The sequence below is a fragment of the Zonotrichia albicollis genome, chromosome 13 (genome assembly GCF_047830755.1).
Source record: "Zonotrichia albicollis isolate bZonAlb1 chromosome 13, bZonAlb1.hap1, whole genome shotgun sequence".
In the NCBI taxonomy this organism is placed as follows: Eukaryota; Metazoa; Chordata; class Aves; order Passeriformes; family Passerellidae; genus Zonotrichia; species Zonotrichia albicollis.
This window is the reverse complement of record NC_133831.1, coordinates 22314368-22334923: the sequence shown is the minus strand read 5'-3', so window position 1 is coordinate 22334923 and position 20556 is coordinate 22314368. Positions and strand designations below refer to the sequence as shown.

The 20556-nt window shown below is 41.9% G+C and overlaps 1 protein-coding gene across 1 annotated transcript in view; it reads right to left on the bottom strand.

Moving 5' to 3' along the window:
* The window catches only part of LPCAT2 (lysophosphatidylcholine acyltransferase 2), a 30297-nt gene extending 10068 nt beyond the window's left edge, over positions 1–20229 (bottom strand). Inside the window, exons 1-11 of the mRNA XM_074551239.1 lie at positions 19722–20229; positions 14194–14333; positions 12860–13077; positions 11506–11618; positions 9426–9486; positions 8349–8407; positions 7132–7166; positions 5085–5139; positions 1904–1986; positions 1247–1372; positions 14–167 (exon numbers count right to left, since the gene is read on the bottom strand). Of these exons, the coding sequence (XP_074407340.1) occupies positions 14–167; positions 1247–1372; positions 1904–1986; positions 5085–5139; positions 7132–7166; positions 8349–8407; positions 9426–9486; positions 11506–11618; positions 12860–13077; positions 14194–14333; positions 19722–19994 (1317 nt within the window). The 5' untranslated portion in view covers positions 19995–20229. The remainder of the gene's footprint in view (positions 1–13; positions 168–1246; positions 1373–1903; positions 1987–5084; positions 5140–7131; positions 7167–8348; positions 8408–9425; positions 9487–11505; positions 11619–12859; positions 13078–14193; positions 14334–19721) is intronic.
* Positions 20230–20556: the final 327 nt, after the last annotated feature.

Genomic DNA, 20556 nt, shown 5'->3' with positions numbered 1-20556 from the left:
ACCAATTACTCACCCTGTCAAAAAGCAGAAACAGCTCTTTGAGGACATCTGAAATAGGCAGCTTCAAGTACTCAGCAAACTCCTCAATTCCAATTCTTCCTCCTTTGGAAGCACTTGCAATAGCAGCAAAAGTATCCAGCTGCTCTCTGACATGATTCCATTTTAGGCTATGCAAACATGAGAGAGAGGAGATATTTCTATACAGCAGTTCTCGGACAGATGGAATTTCAGTAGGAGTTATTACAGTGTTCAAAGATGAAAAACTACCCAACAGGGCATGTGTGTACAGCATTTCTAATGCTGTACTTCAGACCAGATATTTGACTTTAAATCAGTAATTAAGGACTGCTCCCCTCTGGTTATTAATATTAAAAGCAGGCAGTTCTATGACTGGGTACATCAGACTTCCACAGAATAACTTCCCAAACCTAGAATTGTCTGTCCAATTACTAGGCTGCTCCAGCAGAGAGCTTTTCATTACCATAAATTCAGGTGTAACAGTATTTTTCTGCATCATGCTCTAGGGTATTTCCTTGACAGAGGCAGCAGGTCTCAGCTCTATTAGCAAGCTCTCTACCCAAACACCAGTATTGTTAGAGCCTCAGAACTGTCAGATCTCTGCAAAAAACACCACTGCACCTCAGTAAGAATAATTGGGATTGCCATGTAACTATTCCAGATAGAATTCTATAAATGGATACATAGCACTTAATAATAAGTCAAGATTTATTGGACACATTCAGATTTCACCACAGCCATGCCAGGTTATTTGATGGAGTATGGTTACATGGCTCAGTCCTCAAATTCCACTGTATCCAGACAGAAAAAATTGACATCACTAGTGACACATGGCTCCACAGTAAAACTAAGAACAATAAGCTCAAGTTTCAGGCTGGAAAGAAAGCTTTTTACTTCCTGCCACAAGCTGTCAGTGCCTCACCACTAAAGCAATTTAAATTTCCACCAAGATTACCATTACATTCTTCAAATAGGTAATGCTCTGCTTTTCTCACCCTTTGGTGAAAACAATCTTTTCTCTGGCAACAAAAATTGCTTGGGATTAGTCCTTACTGGGATTTTCCTCATCTCTGAGTTCCTTGTAATTTATGTAAGCTTATTGTATGCTCAAATACAGTATGTTGCACATGGCCAAGTCTGTAGTCTGGTTATTTAACCTTTGGCAGATAGCCATCAACACCCGCAGCACTTTAGTAATTATGCTACCAAGCAATAAAACTTCCCTTACTTGAGTTTCTTGCTAATTTTAGTGAACTCCACCAGCCCAGCTTCCATGGGTAAAGTCAATTGTCCTGCTGAAATCATCAGTCTGCAATCTTCAAAAGTGTGATCAGTGACTGGCAAATTCAAAGCACTGAAATAAAATCAAGGAAAAGCAAAATCAATTTCTTATATAGGAAAGTAACTTATTGTCGGCAGTTTCCCTTCTCTGATATGCAAAACAAATGTTAATTCATTCTTGCACTGCTGCAAGTAGGACAAAGCAATACACACCATTTCTTGAACCTGTGAAACCACACCGTGAAACTACGTTATAGCAGCACCATGAGCTTTTAAGATTTACAGTCTTGTAAATGCAGCTCAGTAATGCTGGAGAACAAACCACCACCCACTTGTCCTTTCCAAGCAAGGAGAGATAATTTTATTCCAGTTTTCTATGAATTGAACATACTATGTTCCAATGTATATCTTTTTTGTGTTCCATGTAAAAACAATTGGGGTAATTTAGCATAGGATTTTGACACCTCTTAGTGAAAATCTAGAGCAAGTCCTATGTATAATACCCAGAACGTGGTTAAGTTGTACTTTATGGTTAGGCTGTATATAGAATTGCTGGATATAAAAGAACAGTTCTCAGAGGTTTTACTGATGATCAATTACTTACTTTGCCATGGTTTGTCGGACTCTGTTGGCAAAAAGAATTGGATCACTCTTTTCTTCTTCAGTAGGAACATGAACAGGCAGAAACTGAAAGGGATGAGTTATCCAATCAATTCAGTAGTTAACACTTCATTAGGAACAAGAGCAATTTCTTATTTTTGTTTTGAGTGCGGGAGAACAGAAAAACATCAGCCATGCAATGAAGGGACTGGGCACTAGAGGTCTCAGCCACCTCAGAAACTGCTCAGGCTTTTCTGCCCTCCCCACACAAATGAGATTTACTGCAAAACTCTCAAGGATTGGTAGAAGCTTAAGATGTACAATCAACTCTCCAAAGAAGGAAAGTATAATAAATACATACTGAGAAGATTAAATGCTGTACTGGTAAGAATGTGAGCTTGAAATACTGAACACTTCTTTTCAGAGATCCTTTTTAAGTGATATATATTAGACTAGTGTGTGTGAGAGTTTTAATGTTTTTAAATACACACTGCAGTCCCATCTCATACCTTGTATCTGTCAGCATGTGACTGATAAGTTTTCTGTACATTTTTCCCCCTTGACAAAAACATTAAAGAATCATAGTTCTGACTTCTAAGTAGCACACTAACTGGATACAATTTTGGAACTCTAAGCAGAACGTAAAAAATCCCAACAAGCCCTCTCCAACCACACCTATGAAATACCCCAGCTATCTAAATGGAAACATGTTTACTATTGAGGATTCAGTATTATTATGTAAGAACTTGGAAGTACCTTTTCACCAAAATAGCCTCTGGATGAACTATTATCTATTGTGGCATGAACCAGCACCTGTTTGCAAAGTGCTGTGTGTGGGGGAGTGCTTTGCTCTTTCCTACTTCAGCCTACAGTGTTTGCTCACAGCTCTGTTTACTGCGCCTTTTCCCAGCTATGGTTATCACTTATCTGAGTTCTGCTGCACCCTGTCCTTAATTCCTAGAATACAAAGACTCCAAAATGAAGTGTTGCTTATGGTTCATTGGAAGAAAGTTGTTAATTACGTACCAGTGTGTTGCTTTAGTTATACTGCAGGTGCTGGTGATGCATTATTGCAGTGCTAACTGTCCCATATAAACACAGTTTGTCTTGAAGAGATATTTAAAGTTTGTTTTTAAGGAATGCTTTCTCTTTATCATTTAAACCAGTGAGTTTATGGAATTGGTTATCTGTCAAATAACCATAAAATTTTCATTTTATAATTAAAAGTTGTCTCCCCTGTAAGGAAAGGAGAGGTCCAGCTGTTGACAGGAATATTTGAGATTTCATTTCTTTTGTAAGCAGTTGCCAGCTTTGTTCAAAGTCTGGAATAGGTCCCTGGTTATTACAACTCCCCTTCAGAAGTCACATAAATCTTAAACAGAGAAAGCACAGGCACAGAGCACACAGGAATCTCTGACCCCTGGGTGGGATGAAGTCATAACTCTGGGTTTATCTACGCAAACACGGCCACGGCTTTGACAGTGGTCATGACTTCACTTGAGGCTGAGGTAAATTCCTGGCAGCTTAAACACCACCTTCATCCCCTTCAAAAAAAACCCCTACAATTATTCATAAAACCTGTTTGCCAGTTGAGAATCAGGAATTTGGTTTCTTGACCTCCTGCAGTGGCTGCATGAGCTCACAGCTCAGGTGCTTATCTGCTGGAGAGTGCCAAGTGCATCTTCCCAGCCAAATTCAGTCCTGTAAGAAAATTCTTCACACCTCCTTCAGAAGCAAAACTATTTTTCTGATCTGCTTGAGACCTAGTCTCTCTTCTTTGAATTCTTCAAATTCTTACAGAATTTGCCAATTGCTGTATTTTCTGCAGCCCTAAAACTCCCTGCCAGGCTCAGTTCCATGTGCAATATCCCAGTGTGTTAGAGCTGGACTGGACATGGACACTCAGCCCTGGAGCTCATCACTGCTCCTGCACACAAGTAGAGGCACTCCAAGACTGGTGGGAGTGGGGAGGCAACTTACACACAGGATGGGACAGCAACAGAAATGTCCATTTCTAAAAAGAGTAGCTGGAGTCCCTCCTTCCACAGGAAAATGTGTCCCTCCTCTTTTTAGAAACTGAAAGGCTTTTGCACTGACACTAAGAAATTAGTTTCATTTTGGGGACACATGTGCTGAGAAAGCTGCAAATTTTTTCATGTTTCAGTTTCATCTCTTGGAACATGAAATTTATTTTTTTAAAAACAAGTTTGAGTTCTGTTCTGAAGTAGGGAAAATTATGCTCTTCCTTCTATTGGAAGGGCTGCATTAATTGTTCCTTGATCCCATGTATATAAATCACATAGCTATGCCCCACTGAACAAAATGATTACGTGAATTATTTCTTGATTACACCCTTTACAAATGTGTCTAATTCATGCACTATACAGTAACAAGATGCTCCCTTAAAATGAATTGCACTGTTCCACAACGCAGACTAAATTGCCAGTTGTTAGCACTAATAACGCTGCTTGCATTCATAAAGCTTTGGGCTCTTGCTAAATTCTGTGTTTTGCAAATAAACAGCAAAATGTGTCATTTTCTCCCCTTCCTCAGGTTCCTAAGCCAGCTTAGGCCACACTGACAATCCTTTGTGGTCTGGTAAGGAATGTGTTCTGAAAGCTGCCTCCTTGGCAGGGAGCAGTCAGAGTGTGGGTGCTCACATGAAGAAATGTGGATGTTGTTTCAGTTGTCATTCACCTGTCCCTGTGCTGTGCAGTGGATTTAATGATCAAGGGAACTGGTTCCTTACATGAGGCTCAGCACAAGAACTTGAATGAGCTCTTAGTTGTAGAAATCTATGAGAGTCCAGTCTGGGGAAATGGTTAGGAAGAGGTTACTCTAAAGGGATCAGAGAAATGGGGAGGTGGGAAAAAGAAGCTGTTGCCTTTGAAAGAATGTATGTTAATTCTTAGTTTTAATATCTGTAGAATTCATGTGGTGATAATTAACAGTGATTTTATAATGCTCTAAAAATAAAGTAATTTCTGCAGCTGTCTTAGAAACTCATCAGTATGATACATACGTATGGACAACAAATCTATTCCTTACTGTGATGCTTGCTCTTGTTTCTGAGACATTTGTTTATTGTTCACTAAAAATAACTAATAACGTGAAGACTACATTTATATTAAAGCAGAAATTCCCTGGTTGCTAAATCTTAATACAAAAATATTTCCAATTCTTACCTCAACTTCTATTCTTGTGAAGATCTGACACATTGTCATTAAGCACAGCTCTTTACTGCAGGCAAAGAAAAAGAAATTTTACTTATTTAAAACAAAAGAATTTGCATATCAGTAGATTAAGCAATTTAAAGCACAAAAAACCAAAGCTAGCATTAGGCAGTGTTTTTAAGTACCTTGCAGTGAAGTTTCCCAAAAAGTTACTTTTCACGTTTTTTCTAACAGGGCTTCTGTATATAGCTGCTGCTTGCTCACAGGGCAGGCAACTTATTGTCTGCTCTCAAGCACATTAACAATTCTGCACAGCTCTTAGGCCAGCAAAACATCTCCCTCTCCTTAAGGAGGTCCTCCATGGACACTGGATTTTAAACTTTAGGAGCTTTGATTCTGAGAAGAAGCTTTACTTTACCTTTTATTCTCTCAGCTGCAAAATAGGACCAGTAACTTCATTATGCAGAACTAGATTTGTTAGTATTTGCTAGTCACTTTTCAAATTACAGTAACATTTACACAGAAGTGTTAATGAAGTGCCAGTAGGGTCAGGACCATCAGTGCTTTTTTAAAAAGTCGGAAATTTTAGGATCAACAGATAAACTTGGGGGAGGGAGAAACTGCTAAAGAGAATAAGCACAGTCACTTCTACTTCTGACTTGCTCTTTTCACTGTGATTTTTAAGCAGAAATGCACACTGATCTTTACAGCAGGTATGTTTTAACAGAAAACTTTCAAGCAGTGTTTCTCTGTTCTTGTTTTGGGCAAAATAGAAATGAAAAGGGAAAAGGCAAGAGAACCTATGGGATCCTGTCTATCTTCTGCACAAGTCCACTCGTAATGCTTGATTTTCAAACACGTAACATCAGGTACTCCTCCAAGGCACAGAAGTAAGAGATAAGCAGTGAGTGAAAGCAGGAACTGTGTCAGGAGGTTTCTGAGGAGACTGGTACTGTCCCGTCCTGGCCACAATGTCCAGGAAGTTTTACAACCAGTGAGGCGGTTTTGCACGTTGTGATCTACAAGTTTGTGCAGGGAATATTCTTCTCCTGATTCCAGTTAGTTTTGTTAAGAATCTATGGATTCTTCTCCAACCATCCCTTCTCTCCTCATGATTTTGCTAAGCAGTTCCTTCCACAGGTTTTGATCTGAGCCTTTATCATCCAGCCACCAGGCTCAGAGCATTTCTCTACTCTGAGTGAATGGGCAGCCTCCTCCCTCCCATGGGAATACCTCTGATTTAATTATTTCTTTGCCTGCTCCTACTCCATCTATCATAACTGAAGACACAGTTCTAGTTTAATCTTTCAGCAAAAACCCTCCATGGAGGAAATCTGTAGTGTGTACTGAAATTGCAATGTTCATTAGTCTCAGTAAGCTGATAAATGTATCAACAATAGCAGAAAGAGGAAAAAATCTTGGGAAACTGAAATGGACATTTTCATGTCCATCATGTCCATTGTTTAAGTGTGCAGATGTCAGGATTATACATATATAAAAAAGTGTGTGTGCGTGTGTGTGTATATATATATATATGTATATATATATTTATAAAGATAGCTTAAAAGGTGCTTATGATCTATGCTCCACTAGTCCAGATGTGTTTCACAATTAGCTGCCTTACAAATGTTAGTTAGTAAATCAGGACTACTGTACCTAGATACACTACATATTCCATATGAAAATGTGGTATATGGAGTCTGAAAATGCCCATTTTAATGAATGTTTGAAAAGTATTTTTCAGACATATTTTCAGTGCAGTTGTGAAGGTTCTTTAATACTTTTCTTTCCTTTGTTCTAATTTAATTTGCAAAATAGGAGAAAACGAAAAAAAAAAAAAGAGTGGTGGAACTGGAAATAATACTTTCCTTTGCTAACCGTTTCTTAGCCATTCAGATATGAAATCTACTGCATGACAGCATTATCCCTGATATTTCCCCCTCATAAAAACAGATCTAGAAGAACATGTGTCTTGGCTTAGTGGAATCTGTTTGGCAGACTGTTTAGCAACAGGAGAAAACTTTCTGTATGCAATTTTCAGCAGGATTAAGAAACTTACAATGAATAGCCCTGCCATGTCCAGGTCACAGTATCCTAAGGAAAAAATAAAACACAGAAATGTATGACAAAACCAGATGAAAGCTAGTGAGCAGATAAGTTACAATTTAAAAACGGCACAAGTTTAATAAAAGTGGGTGATGTTTTTATAGGCCTATAGTGAAAATAAATAAAGGTGTTAAGGCAAACAGGATTCCCTGCCATAAAAATTTGGAAATAAGCATGGCAGACTTTTATAAAAAATTGGGAATAACATTTATAGTTAGTTAGATACTGTAAATCATTCACTCTGATCTAAACAACAGAAGCAGGGAAAAGAAAAATGGGTAAGACTTTGTCAGTGGGCCTTACCAGTCCCTTTAGAGAGGCATTCTCATAAACGTGTCTCATTTAGTTAACGACATTTCTGCATAATTTATCATTCTTTTTCTTTGATATTTTGTTTTTATTTTTTCTCTTCTCTCTGTGTTTATTACCTCTTATACATTATTTTTACAGTGTGTACTGGCAGATCCTTAAATCTTATCAGGGAAATGCGATACCAATCCCCTTGGGTGATTCACTTTTGACATTTATTTGTAAAAGGATTACACAAAGGAGTATTTGCAAATAGCAATAACAACCATATTTTTAAACCTAACAAAACATTAGGAAGTGAAAGTTTGGTATTTCCTGGATTTGTTGGATGACCAGGTAATTTAAAAAATGTTGAAAAGGTCCCAGCCTTACAGGCAGAGTAAAGTGGAGCTGCACAAGGAATGCTGCCTGAAAAGAACATCTGCAAAGCTGCTCTCCCGAGGAGGGGTGTTGGATGTACTGCAGGGCTCAGCTTTGCTTCTGTTCAGAAACTCTACAAGTCCTTTTGCAGGAAGGCTATCTTGAGGTTAACCAGAAAATGATGACTAATAGGGAAGTTTGTCCATTTTAGACTTCAAAGGACAGGCTCTGTGGCACTGCAGGAAGTTTCCAACTTCCGCCACAACACTTTCCTGTCTCCCCGTTTAGCTAAGAAGCCCTGCAGTAATTTTTCACAGTCAGAATAGCAACTACATCATGGTGATACTTGGGAAACCTGGCTGCTTAGCTTAGCTTTAGCAATGCTGAAGCTCAGGACAATATACTCTTCAGTGACAATGCAAAGCAGTCATTGTAGGTACCACTTAAGTCAGACTTTTGCCTTCTGTATTATTAGTTAGTAACAGAGGAGTTTCTGCTCACCAGCCTGTTGGGGTATCGGAGTAACACAGGTTGGACAGGGACTTGTGGAATAAAGGCACCTGCAGCCACAAATCAGAACTAATTGTTACAACTAAGCTTAATACAGCAATTGGAAGATTTAAGAGATTTATTTCAGACAACAGTACCTGGAAGGAGACATTTTTTAAAACACAAGGAAAATGAGATGTATTCTACTTCAGTTTTTTGTTTGTTATTTGATTTGGGTTTTATGTGTATTGTAGCTTGGGTTTTTGGTTTTTAATTTGTTTTTAAATCAGCAGCACAACCAGCAAGATGTTAGGACAGAAAAGGATTTGGCTCCATCTCAAGGAGAAAGCTGCCTAAGATCCCTGGGCTGTTCAAACTCACTTTCTGTGCGTTATTTCCCCATTGAAGGCATTAACTTCAAAGGATGAGATGCTCACAAGGCTTCTGAGCATTTCCTGAATCATTCTGCGGTCTGATCATCACAAGTGATATGGATCTGCCCAGGGAGTAATGGTTTTTAACACTTCTACCCAAGACACTGTAAAACAGTTAAAATCATGTTGCTCTCCTTTCTTAACTGAAGGGCAGCACAACAATCTAATGATCAGTGGTGCAATGAAAAATGTTTCTCTGTTAAAAATGATTTGTTGTCCAGGCTTGCTAAGTGCTATGCAAAGACATTTTGTAACTTGGCTGCTAAGTCTTGCATGGCAGAATTTACAGCAATGTAAGATAGCCCACCTGTTAGATGAGATAAAAGAACAACATCTAAGTTCATACATTCATCTCATAACAATCACAGTTGAGTTTCTCAGTAAATATATTAGATGAAAACTGTACCCAGAAAAATCCCCCAACTAACTACTCATATATGTCACAGAAATTTTGAATCCTACACAACAGCACAAACCAGAGAAGTAAGCTGGCTAGTATAAAAGAGTGGGTTTAGTACCTCTGAAACTTTAATAATGTAAGAGATTAAAACAGTGCTGTTGTGGATGATATATCTTCACAAATTCAGTCCTTACTACAACTATCAAATTAGTATCACTTATCTTTTCCCAACAACAACGGGGTAAAATCTCTCACCTTGTTTAAATGTGATCAGGCAGGATCGGTTTGTGCAGGTGCCTTCTGGGAAAATCAGCATCTTGGATTTAAAGAGAAAGAAAAATATACATACACATATATTTCATGAAAGAATTATACCTTAGTATCTGTTAGGCACAGGCTGACCTTATGCAAGCTCTGTTGTACTGTATTACAAGAATATCACTACTGTTTCCAAAGGAAACAAACATATTAACGAAGAATGCTCACAACATTATTAACCTGGTCCATCTTGACTTGGAAACCAATGCTCTCCAAGAAAGGAGTTCTGGGGAAAGGTCTTTATCAGTTCAAAAATATGGTACAAAATGCTTTAAGTGTTTCACTTGTCATTTTAGTGTTGGTAATAATAAATTGTTCCTCTGACAGCAGTTTCTTATCGAGTTGCTGGGTGTATAAATAGAGGAGTTTGGGCTGAAAGGAAGTACATGAGGTGCTTGGGCAATCACAGTGAAGATGCTATCAGTGAGGTGCCAGCTGTGATGAGAACACAGCTTGAGCAGCAGAGCAAAAGGCAGAGAAGGCATTTGCTGTGAGGCACAGCTCTGAAAGCATACACAGCACAGCAGCTCTGAACCCCATCAACTCAGACACACCAGCACCCAGAGGGTTTCTGCATCAGTGTCTGAGACAGTACATGAAGTGCACTGGGAACTGCAGTGTGACACACGGAATCTGGCTCCCTCTGGAACACAAGCTTTGTATTTCACATAAAACTACAGGATCATAAGCAGCATTCTAAAAACACCCCAGCACAAAATGGTCCGGATCAGGTGTGCTCCCACTTCAGTCTGAATGAACAGATCAAGGCCAGCTGTGAGAGAGGCCTCAGCATGTCACACCCAAGGGACACGCACTATTCAAGGGTATGACAGAGGCAGCTGCACACAGCAAGTTCCCGCCAGTCCTCCATGACACATCCTGTAATCAGAAAGTGTGGCCAGGGCACAGGACTAGGAATCACCCAGTGACACCCTCAGTTGTACTGATGACTCAGTCTTGGAGATTCCCAGATTACTTGACTCATAATCTATTTATGCCACAATACATATCCAGGTTTCATCCCAAGTGCAGCACTGATGCAGGAGCCCATTTCCCTTTCCTCCCCATGCTGCTTCCAGCAGAGATCAGGTCTACCAGGGCATTCACCTAAAACAGTTTAGCAAATCATAAGCAGCAGGGTAGTCTCTAAGCCCAGTATTAAAAAATTTGTCATGTGCATGTTTAACTGAAAAAATTCAAAAATAATGGAGGCTCTAAAATTATTTAGAGTAATTGTACTAGAAAAGTACATTTATGAGTCGAAGTACCTTAAATGTTAAAAAAGCTTTTAGAAAGGTACTTATGAAGTAAAAATGTATGAAATGTGTAAATAATGCCATTACAAAAAAAATGGCAAGTGTTGGTCTCCCCTACTTAAATGGTCTCTGTTTCTAGAGACTGTTCAGAAGTAGAGCAGTAAACAGCAGGTCTAGCTGTCACAGATACTTCCTACTGAAGTCTATTATCTTCACTTCCTCTTAATTTTACTCAAAAGTTACTCAGTGGAACAAAAGTGACGGAAAATTCTTCCACCTTGTCTATACTCTATGTGAGAAACTTTCACATAGTTACTCTTACACATTACTCTGAAGTTTTGGCTAAAGTACTGTTTGTACTAATCTTGGACAGTCTGGGTTACCCATCTCATCAACTGCTCATCCACTACCTGGTGTGAGCACAGCTCTGTGGTCCAGCTTCAGAATACTGATCCATACCAATGCAATTCACCTGCTACACTGAAGGCAGCATGTTAAGACTTGAAAAGGGAAAAGAGAAAGGCATGAGCATCTGCATTTGCAACAGAAGTTGGTACTGGTTGGATTTAACTGATCCATTTGTCACAGCAAAACTCCTTCTGGACACCATATCATATTCTGGACACCCTTCTTTACCCAGTCATATACCTGAGGGCTGACTCCATTTCTGTACACTTTAAGAATCCTATCCAGCTGGTCACTTGTGATGCACAATGAACAGGAACACATGACAGAAGAGAAGTTAGTGGTGTGTTTATTACCTGTGGCCACTGGCCTCTTGACTGTGCCCGCCTGGTTATCTCAGCCACCGTGTTCTTCCGGGAGTCATGGTCCTGACGAGAAACTACCACAGGCTGGAGGGATCTCAAAATGGCTGTGAAACAGATTAAAAAAATGCCTTATACTAGTGCTTAGAAAACACATGGGTTCAAGGCTTCCTTATAGCAAAAACATGTTATTTATATGCTAGGAGACAGACTCCACACAAACAACTTCCAGACGAAATTGATAAGAGCATTGTTATTCTCTTTCTGCAAAATGGGAAATAAGACACAGAAGACATACCCAGGCTGCCAGCTGAGGAGCTTTACAGTAGATATAAACATGCAAAATTTACCCAAACACATTCTAATAATATTGCTGTTATTTTTCACTAAGCATTTCCACACAATTCCAAAGAGTGACCTGACTGGGTCTGCTCATGGGCCACGCTCAGGCCTAACGTAGGCAGACTGCACCCAAAATGTAGTTTTAGCCTTCCCTTTTCTGTTACAAAGCATGCACAGCTTTGATATAAATTACACAAAAAAACCCCTCATTTAATCAGAAGTCTACATCAGAATGTGTGGACCTTTGTGATGAGAAACCTGGCAAAGAATTATCTTCTCTGTCCCAATCCTGTGCTTTTAAGCTAAAATCAATATATTCTCTGTCCATTTCTTTTCTACAAAAACACTTTGCTATACTGCCTGCTGTGTTTAGTTTTGGGTTACTGTATAGCCAGCAGAAAGTCTACAGCTGATTCTAGCAATAATGCAAATGGGGATTCTTTTTGTGCCAGAAGGAGGAGAAAATAATAGAAGCATGACTCATCTGATCTTTTCCATTCCCTGCATTTCCTTTTTGAGTAACTCCTCTTTTATTCCTTCCTGGTCTTGCTCCCATTAAAAAAAATCCATAACATTGCCTGCAAGTTTAATCTTATCAATATGGTATTTTCCAGACTACTGTAGTTTGGGTCTGTTTTGAAATAACCTTCACTCAGATTTGTGGGCTACACTGTTAAAACACAGCAGTGGAACAGATTTTTTGAGGTACTACTGGGAGAATGAAAGAGAAAGTTTCCAGTCTGAGCAGCTGCAAAACATCCTTTCAGTATAAAAGAACTTCAAAATGATATGTTTCATACCTGAAAAGAAACAGCATAATTTCTAGGAATTTTTACCCATTCAAAAAGATAATGTATCATAGGAATTTTGCTGGAAAGTAATTTGTCAGTATCTTTGCAAGACAGAGCTTACAAGTCTGCCCTTAAATCACTTCAGGAGATAACATGTTTGACCCAAAGTCGAGTTTTTAACTTGTAACTTTCAGGTTTTTTTCATAAATACTTACTGCCAAATACTGGAGTTGACAAATTCTCTGCTCTAGACACTATTGATGGCATTCCAGTCAGGGCACAAATGATGCCATCAAAAAAGCTTGAATGAGGAGCTGCAACAAAGATTGGTGCTTCTGACAGACTCGCCACCTTGCCTTTGACTTTAACCTGGAACCCCATCACGAAGTACGCCATGTGAGTCACCCCGGACAGGGTGATCTGGACCATCCTCCTTGGAAACAGAAACACAAAAATCTCATCCAGCTTACAGTCAGCTTTTATTTTGTACTTCAAAAGAAAAGCCCCTAACAGATTTCCCAGTTCTAACCAGCAATGGGGCCCCACACAGGGTAGCAATGCTACTCACCAGCAGAATGTAGGGCTAAAGGAAGGGGGGAAGGGGACATCACCAGAAAGCAAGGCTAAAGGGAAGGGGACATCACCAGAATGCAGGGCTAAACGGAAGGGGACATCACCAGAATGCAGGGCTAAAGGAAGGGGGGAAGGGGACATCACCTTTCCTGATGGAAGATAAGGCAGGGTACAGCCTCTTCCCAGGTACACTATTTCTCATGGCATACTTCATGGCATTGTACCATAAAACTATTTTGAGTGGGTTAATTAGCAGTTTTAGTGTCCTTTCCATAAGAATTGATGTAACTGATACTGTTTTTTTACTGTCAGTTTTAAATAAGATTAAATAACAATGTTTCTTTACTGGAACACATTCCCACTGGAGAGGACACATTCCTCTCATGGGACTCTCCCTAAACTTCTGGTCTAGAATTCACCTCCTGTGTCTCCTCCTCCTCCTGCAGTGCATCGTGGCTAGAAGGGAACTTCAGTGCTTTGAGGTCAGAAGTGAGGGACTGAAACCCAGAACCCACAGAAGCAGCTGTGAAATACCACTTCAAGGGCAATGCAGCTGAGAGGAGCTGTCAAAGCTAATTTTGTCATAGAATCATAGCATAGCAGAAAGGACAAAGGCTACACAGGAGCTCAGCCTATGACACCTTACAAAATACTTGCTTAATGAATTTATTTTCTCAAATATTCCTGTAAGGATTATTACTGAAATAAGTCCTGGCTTACAGATAGTCTATAAATGTTTTTATACATTTTTTTAGCCTCAAGACAACTGAAAATATACCTATTTAAAAAGGTCCACTATTCTTGTAAAATACACTTATTTTTTTTAAATTAAAAATTTGCTTCATATAAATGGGTAAAACTGAGGAATCCTCTTTAATTAAAAGCAGGAGTGAAAGGAAAAAATAGCTTTTGACACCGGCTTCGTGTTATTAGAAAAAAAAGGCTTAGTTTTCACAAATATTGGTCAGTTTTTCACCTTCTCCATCCTTTCAGTGGCTGAACTCCTCTTCCAGGCTGACAGAAAGTTGCAATTGATGCAGACAGCCAAGCTAGCAGTAAAAGGAATGTGATGGAAACGAGACGGAGGGGAAGCAAAATAACCCCCTGGAGAACAGTCTGGAAAAAAAGAGATGAAAAATCTTAAGAAATGGTATCAACAAAGAAAGGACTCTGCTATCTATATAGTTACTTTACAACGATTTTAAAGCACTACCACTATTGCTTTGTGATTTAAGGAAAGCTTTAATGATTCCATTGCTCTTATGGGAAATAATTAATGGTTTCATTTTCTCTTCTGAGTTCCCATTTCAGGAAGAACTGGAGTATCTGAGTATTTATGTTTTTGGCTTGGATGTAGCTAGACACAGAAGGCAAACTAAGTTTGCTGGCTCCAGTTTATATTTGGTCCTGGTGTGCAGCACACAACCAGCTCAGATGAGTCTGCCCAGCTGACACATATCTCCAGCCCAGGGCTTTCTCTCACTAGCTGCCTATCTAGTAGTCAAGAGGGATCCTTAAGATGACTAATTGCAGTCTTGCCCTTTCAAATGACAAATCCCGTGTTGAGTCACAATATTGCTGAAAGTTGTCCTCACTGCTGCTCCAGGGAGCTGTGCACACACAATACAATGTCATTTCCCCCAGTTGGGAGTTTAACAAAACCAAGGTTTTAGATGCCCTGACTGCAAATAATCCTCAAACATCATGTCCAGCCCTCCCACAGGAATATTCAGCTTGCTTATTTTCATGTATAGGTCCAGGAAACAGGTGCGTTGGCACCATGTTGTACCACAGGTAGCTCTGATACAGGGCAGGGCAGGAAGAAATTCTTAATTGTTTTACCCCAGCACATTAGGTTAGAAACTGTATCCTGAAGGTTGGCTTTATGGTGCAACTGTGCAGATTGAGCAAGGTGGGGCTGGGAGGCAGGTGAGCTGTGTGAGCAGCTCAGAGCCCAGCACTGCTGGGAAACCAGTGAGGGGTTCAACCCCCTTTGGCACTAACCCAGCTCTGCTGCCACTCACTGATGAGGACCAGTTTGTGTGCAAACCTACACACAAAACAAAACACACCCAAAAAAACTGTAATAGTGATTTCTAAAAATTTATTTGGGCTGTTTCTTCCAGTCCCCCAAAACTTATCTGAGAGTGTGTCAGACTGATAGCTCCACCAGTTCAAGTGTATGGGATAAGTTACTGAAGGAGAGTTAAGAGAGTCTAACTTTTTCTTGTGAGCCTAGTACCTTTAATGCTTTATTGTTTTTAAAGAAAATCTACAGTGCAACAACAGTGTTCCCCTCTCAAAATCAACCTTTCTAGTCAGCTCTAACAATGGCCTCTTACTGTACAGAAAAAGCAAGGCTTTTTGTGAGACAGCTTTACAAAATAGTTTGCAACCTCCTAGAGCTGTGATTATTAACATCACAGTGGATTTTAATTTACCTCTTTTCTTTAAAAAGGAACAACTGTGGAGTACTTGAAAATAAGCACCTTAGTGTTAGTGTTAGTGTTAGTGTTAGTGTATACTTTATCCAAGTTTTTGATAGTCAGTTGTTTCTAATTTTCCTTCCACCAACACAGTCCTTTCCCTCCCATCAAATCCCTTCCATCTTCATGTAATGTCCTCTTACCCTCCCCTTGTCACTGTTCAGGAGAGGGTCTGCCATCTGGCTCTAAACCCTGTGACACTGATGAGGATTAAGATGAATTTGGGCCTTCAGGACTCGCTTCTGTGTTACCACAGGCACAGTGGCAACAGTCCAAACATGACAGGGGATACACAGAGTAAATTAAGATGAGCACGATAAGCAGGTACACTGTGTTGATGTTTAAGTTCTGCAAGCACTGCCACACAGTGTGTTTCCAGGAGAGATCTGAACATTTAGCTCTGATTACACCTTTTTTTAATTTAACATTTCTGTGTAAGTAGGTAGCTATGGGATTTTAACCATAACTTTATGGACAACAGGCAAAGGACTGCTCTGGATCACAGAAATGAGCATGACAGGTTTGACCCTAGAGATCTATTGCTCCCACTCACTCTGGTGCTAGTTGTGGCAAATCTGAAAAAGTCAGCTAGGAAAATAAACCAGCAAAGACTCCTTGCTTGTGTCCCAAAATTAGATGTGGGATTTTTTTTCTCTATATGCATCCTCTTTTACTATGATTTATCGTCCAGTTCAACATTTCAGCTGCATTCAGTTATCCAAAATGGGCAGCATGAGCACAAATCAGTGTGGTTTGACTTAAAATAATGTTTTTCTTGATGAAAAAAAGAATATATATGTACTGACCTAAAACGGAAGATAAAGGATGCAATAGCAAAAGCAAAACAATCCCTTCTTCAAAACTTTAATAAATTCATTAATCTATTTTAGGCAGATGCACAGGTGGTACTGATTTGCTGATGCAAGCTATTGCCTTTCTAGGTCACTGTGTAATGAGGCAGAGTTGGTTTCTGCTCCATCAGCTGCAGAGCAGGGGAAGAAAAGGACAGAAAAGAGGAAGGTCAAGTTAGACTAGAAAAGGGAAAGCATAGGATAAAAACATACAGAGAAAAATACAAAGCGTAGTTACTACTCAGTAGGAGCAGAGCCACTCCAGCTTCTGTGCAGTAATCACCAAGATAGAAGTAATCTGAGTCATCCAAAGAACCTTTTCCCACATACTGAATCACCCATGTACTTTCTGTTTACTGTCTCTGCAATAACTGCACATCCTGTCACTGCAGCAGTGCTGGCAGTCCAGGTCCTGCTCCCACAGCTGATTGATCTTTGATCAATACATGGGATTATAGCAGGAACCTTAAAAGTGGAAAAGCAGGTCTATCAGAAAGCCAGAGAATTCCATATAAAATATTTGTTCAACTGTAGCTGCTGTCAAGTTATCTCAGAAACAGCAGCAGAGCAGGACGGGGACCAGAGTGAAGCCCAGCTCCCACTGCAATACTCTGACATCTGAAGCTGTGATCAGATGGACTGTCCCCAGCAGCACACACAGGGCAAGACAGTGCTCCACGAGCATCCAGAGGATGTCACAGCTCTGCCAAGCAACCCAGCTGCTTCCTTCCAAAAATACTGCTTTTAGCATGCTGGTTGTGGTATTACATAGAGCACCACTGCAGAAGTCCACTGAGCATCTCTTCTGAATAAACTGGAATCCAGTAATGACTTAACTGGAATTTCTGCTTTAGATTTGCAGTTCAGAAGTTAGGACAGCAAGGGAGCAATCAGGAGCAAAAGAACTAAAACCCAGTAAAAATCTCAACAAGGAATTGCAGCACTTCAGTCAGTGGATGGGAACCAGAAGTATTTGACAACTGGTTTAAAATCATTTGGCACATGAAGATGTTTAGCACAGCCAAACTGATCCTTACTTTTCACATTCTAAAGAATGACAAATAAAGGGTGGCTTGTAAACTTTTAAAAAGGACTGGCAAGAAATTGTAGAATCTTCTCACTCACTTTTCAGTGTGGCTGTTTTTCTATTTGAAACTGCATGAAACACAAACAGCTACCCTGTCTCATTTCAAGCTCCATTCATCAGGGACACAGCCCATGCAAGGTCACCAGCACATGGAAATCCTGCTGTGGACTCCCAAAGAAAGAGGGTTTTGAAATTGTGTATCTGTATTGGTGTATGTTAAAGGAATAGTACAGAATGGGGAGACATAACAAGACTATCCTTAACATGCAAGAATGGAGAAACACTGCACTTGATGTGAACAGGAAGGGAGACTTCCCTTTTCTGAAGTTTATAGTAACAGTGTCTGCCAAGGCCTTGATTCCCAGCAGGTCTGACTGGCAGTGCTGAGCAAGAGAGGAGCAGAGGCTCACAGGACAAAGCAATCAGTAGGAAGTATTCCAGTCCTTATGACCAAAGGGGAAAAGAACAGAAGGGAGCAAAACACGACACAGAAAAGGTTCTCTTGTGTGTTTTTCCGCTTTACAATTCTGTGACTATTTTGCTCCTCAGCTCACCAGCAGAAGGCCCTAACCCAGATGGGTGCTTTTCCTTCCAGGTGCTTTATGGAGTAACTTAAAAATGCAAGCTTTTGAAAGTAGTCAGTGCACCCTCCAGAAAAGACAGGCAGCACAGAAAGCCGTCAATTTCTGGCACTTCATTAAGAAACTGATTTCTTCAGGGTTCATGCCTAAAGCTACTGATCCAGATGCACTTGAAATGTTCCAGGCTGCTAGTAAAACATAGGGGATAAAAGGACTTGAAATTGTTTTCCAGCTTTCTCACATTTCCTCTACCCAGCTATCTTCAGGGCAAATATTGTTTATAAATTGACAAAGATCTATATGAAACATAAAATATTTAGTTGTATGTCAGCTTCAGATATCTATAAACATCAGCAGAAAATGCTGTAACTTCACCTACACACAGATGTCTTGTCCTCAATCATATATTCATGTTTGGTTCATCAGCTAATTTTTAAAGAATGTTTTTAAGAATCAAAGCTTTTTTAGTTGTACGAGTATCCTGCAAGTCTAGTGTGTGCTTATACACAAGTCATACTGGGATAGCACTCAGCTCAGGGGCCTGATTCAATTCACCCAGTGAGACCAGTCAGTGACACAGTGGAATATGGGGTACCATTTTTTCTTGTGCACTTTGCAAAATGGAGCCAAGAAATTCACTGCCCCCATCCCAGGCTTAAAATCAGCCTAATGTCAGTTAAGCATCTGAAACAGCATGACTGAAAAAGTTCTCTTCTGTTTTAGCTTTTCCTATCAGAGAGAAATTGACATCTCAACTCTAAAGCTGAGGCATCTGACATGACTGACTGATTAATTATTGAAACAGGACCGCTGTTTTCTCTAGGCATGATGTGTTATCAGCAATGATTGCACAAATATTTCCAAAAGCTTGTTTTGAATCTTGTGTTTAAAGTTTTAAGTTTGAAGTCAGTAAGCATCTGTGTATGCATTGAGTAAGCATGCAGCTTGAGGACTCTGACAGGCTGAAGAACTTAATTTCAAAAACAGTGACTTTTTTATGCTGATCACCCACTGCATCTTTGACCGTTTACATAACTTCCCCGCGTATGTCTAGGTTAGATCAGGAAGCAAACTGTGCTGTACAGGGAAGGAAATGTTGTCACTAGCAGCCCGTTCCCAGCAAAGCCGGGAGCTGTGGATGTGACCACAGCCGGGGCTGCTCCGCTCCGCTCCGCTGCGGGCGCTGGGCACGGGCGGCGCTGGGCACGGCGGCGCTGGGCAGGCCAGGCCCCGCAGCCCCGGCTGCCGGCGGCACTTTCAAACCTCGATCGCTCACACCGCGCTCTGCCCTGGCAAGGGGGCTCGAAAGCGGCCGGTGCCCCCAGCCCTCCCCGCTGACAGCCCCGCGGAAGCCCAGGCGCGGCACGGAGCGCTGGTTCGGAGCCGCGCCCGGGCTGAGCCGTGCCCGGGGGTGCCGTGCCCGCCGCGCTGCCGAGCGCATCCCAGCCCGGGCAGCACGGCCCGGCCCCGGCGGCCTCCCCACCCGCCCCCAGCCTTACCCGCAGCTTGTCGCCGGTGCTGAGGGAGCCCGGGTGCACGAAGGGGTTGAGGACGAGGGGCGGGCTGAAGGACTGCTGCCTGGGCAGCGGCAACACTCGCGGCGCCATCGCCACCGCCATCCCCGGCGGCTGCGCATGAGCCGGCGGCGGAGCCCGGGGCCAGAGGCTCCAGCCGGCCCTGCCCATCGCGGGAGCCCCGCCTCGGGCAGGTGAGGGCTGGCGGCCGCTGCTGGGCCGCAGCCCAGGAGGGACGGTAGCGGTGTCGGGTTCCATGTGCCCGCAGCGCTACGCGTGCCCTGCCCCGCGCCAGGGTCCGAGTGCCCACAGTGTTACCCGTGCCCTGCCCGTGCCCTGCCCCGTGCCGGGGTCCGTGTGCCCACAGCGCTACCCGTGCCCGTGCCCCGGCCCCGTGCCGGCGTCTGTGTCCCCGCAGCCCTGCCCTGTCGTGCCCGGCCCCGCGCCGTGCGCGCTGCAGGCTCCGCAGCTGAGCCGGGTGCGATCGCAGGGCGATGTCCGTAAGCACTGGGAGTAACGCGGGCCGCTAGCTGGGAGGGGAGAGGAGAGGGGCCGGCGCAGTCGTGGCACACGGCAGAGGTTGCTTCTAGGGCAGTTTTAGGTGCAATTCTAGGTGCATTTTCACTGCTGTTGAGGCTGGTACAGTGATTCTGGTTCTGGAGCACGTGAGGTCAGTAGATCCGCTGCAGCCTTTCGCTGCTGCCGGGTGCCCGTGGGATCGCTTCCCGCGGGTGTGCCCTGAGGGACGCGCCCGGAGCGGCCGGGCAGGCCCGGCGGTGCGGTGCGGTGCGGTACAGCAGCGTCCTGCGGCACCGCCTGC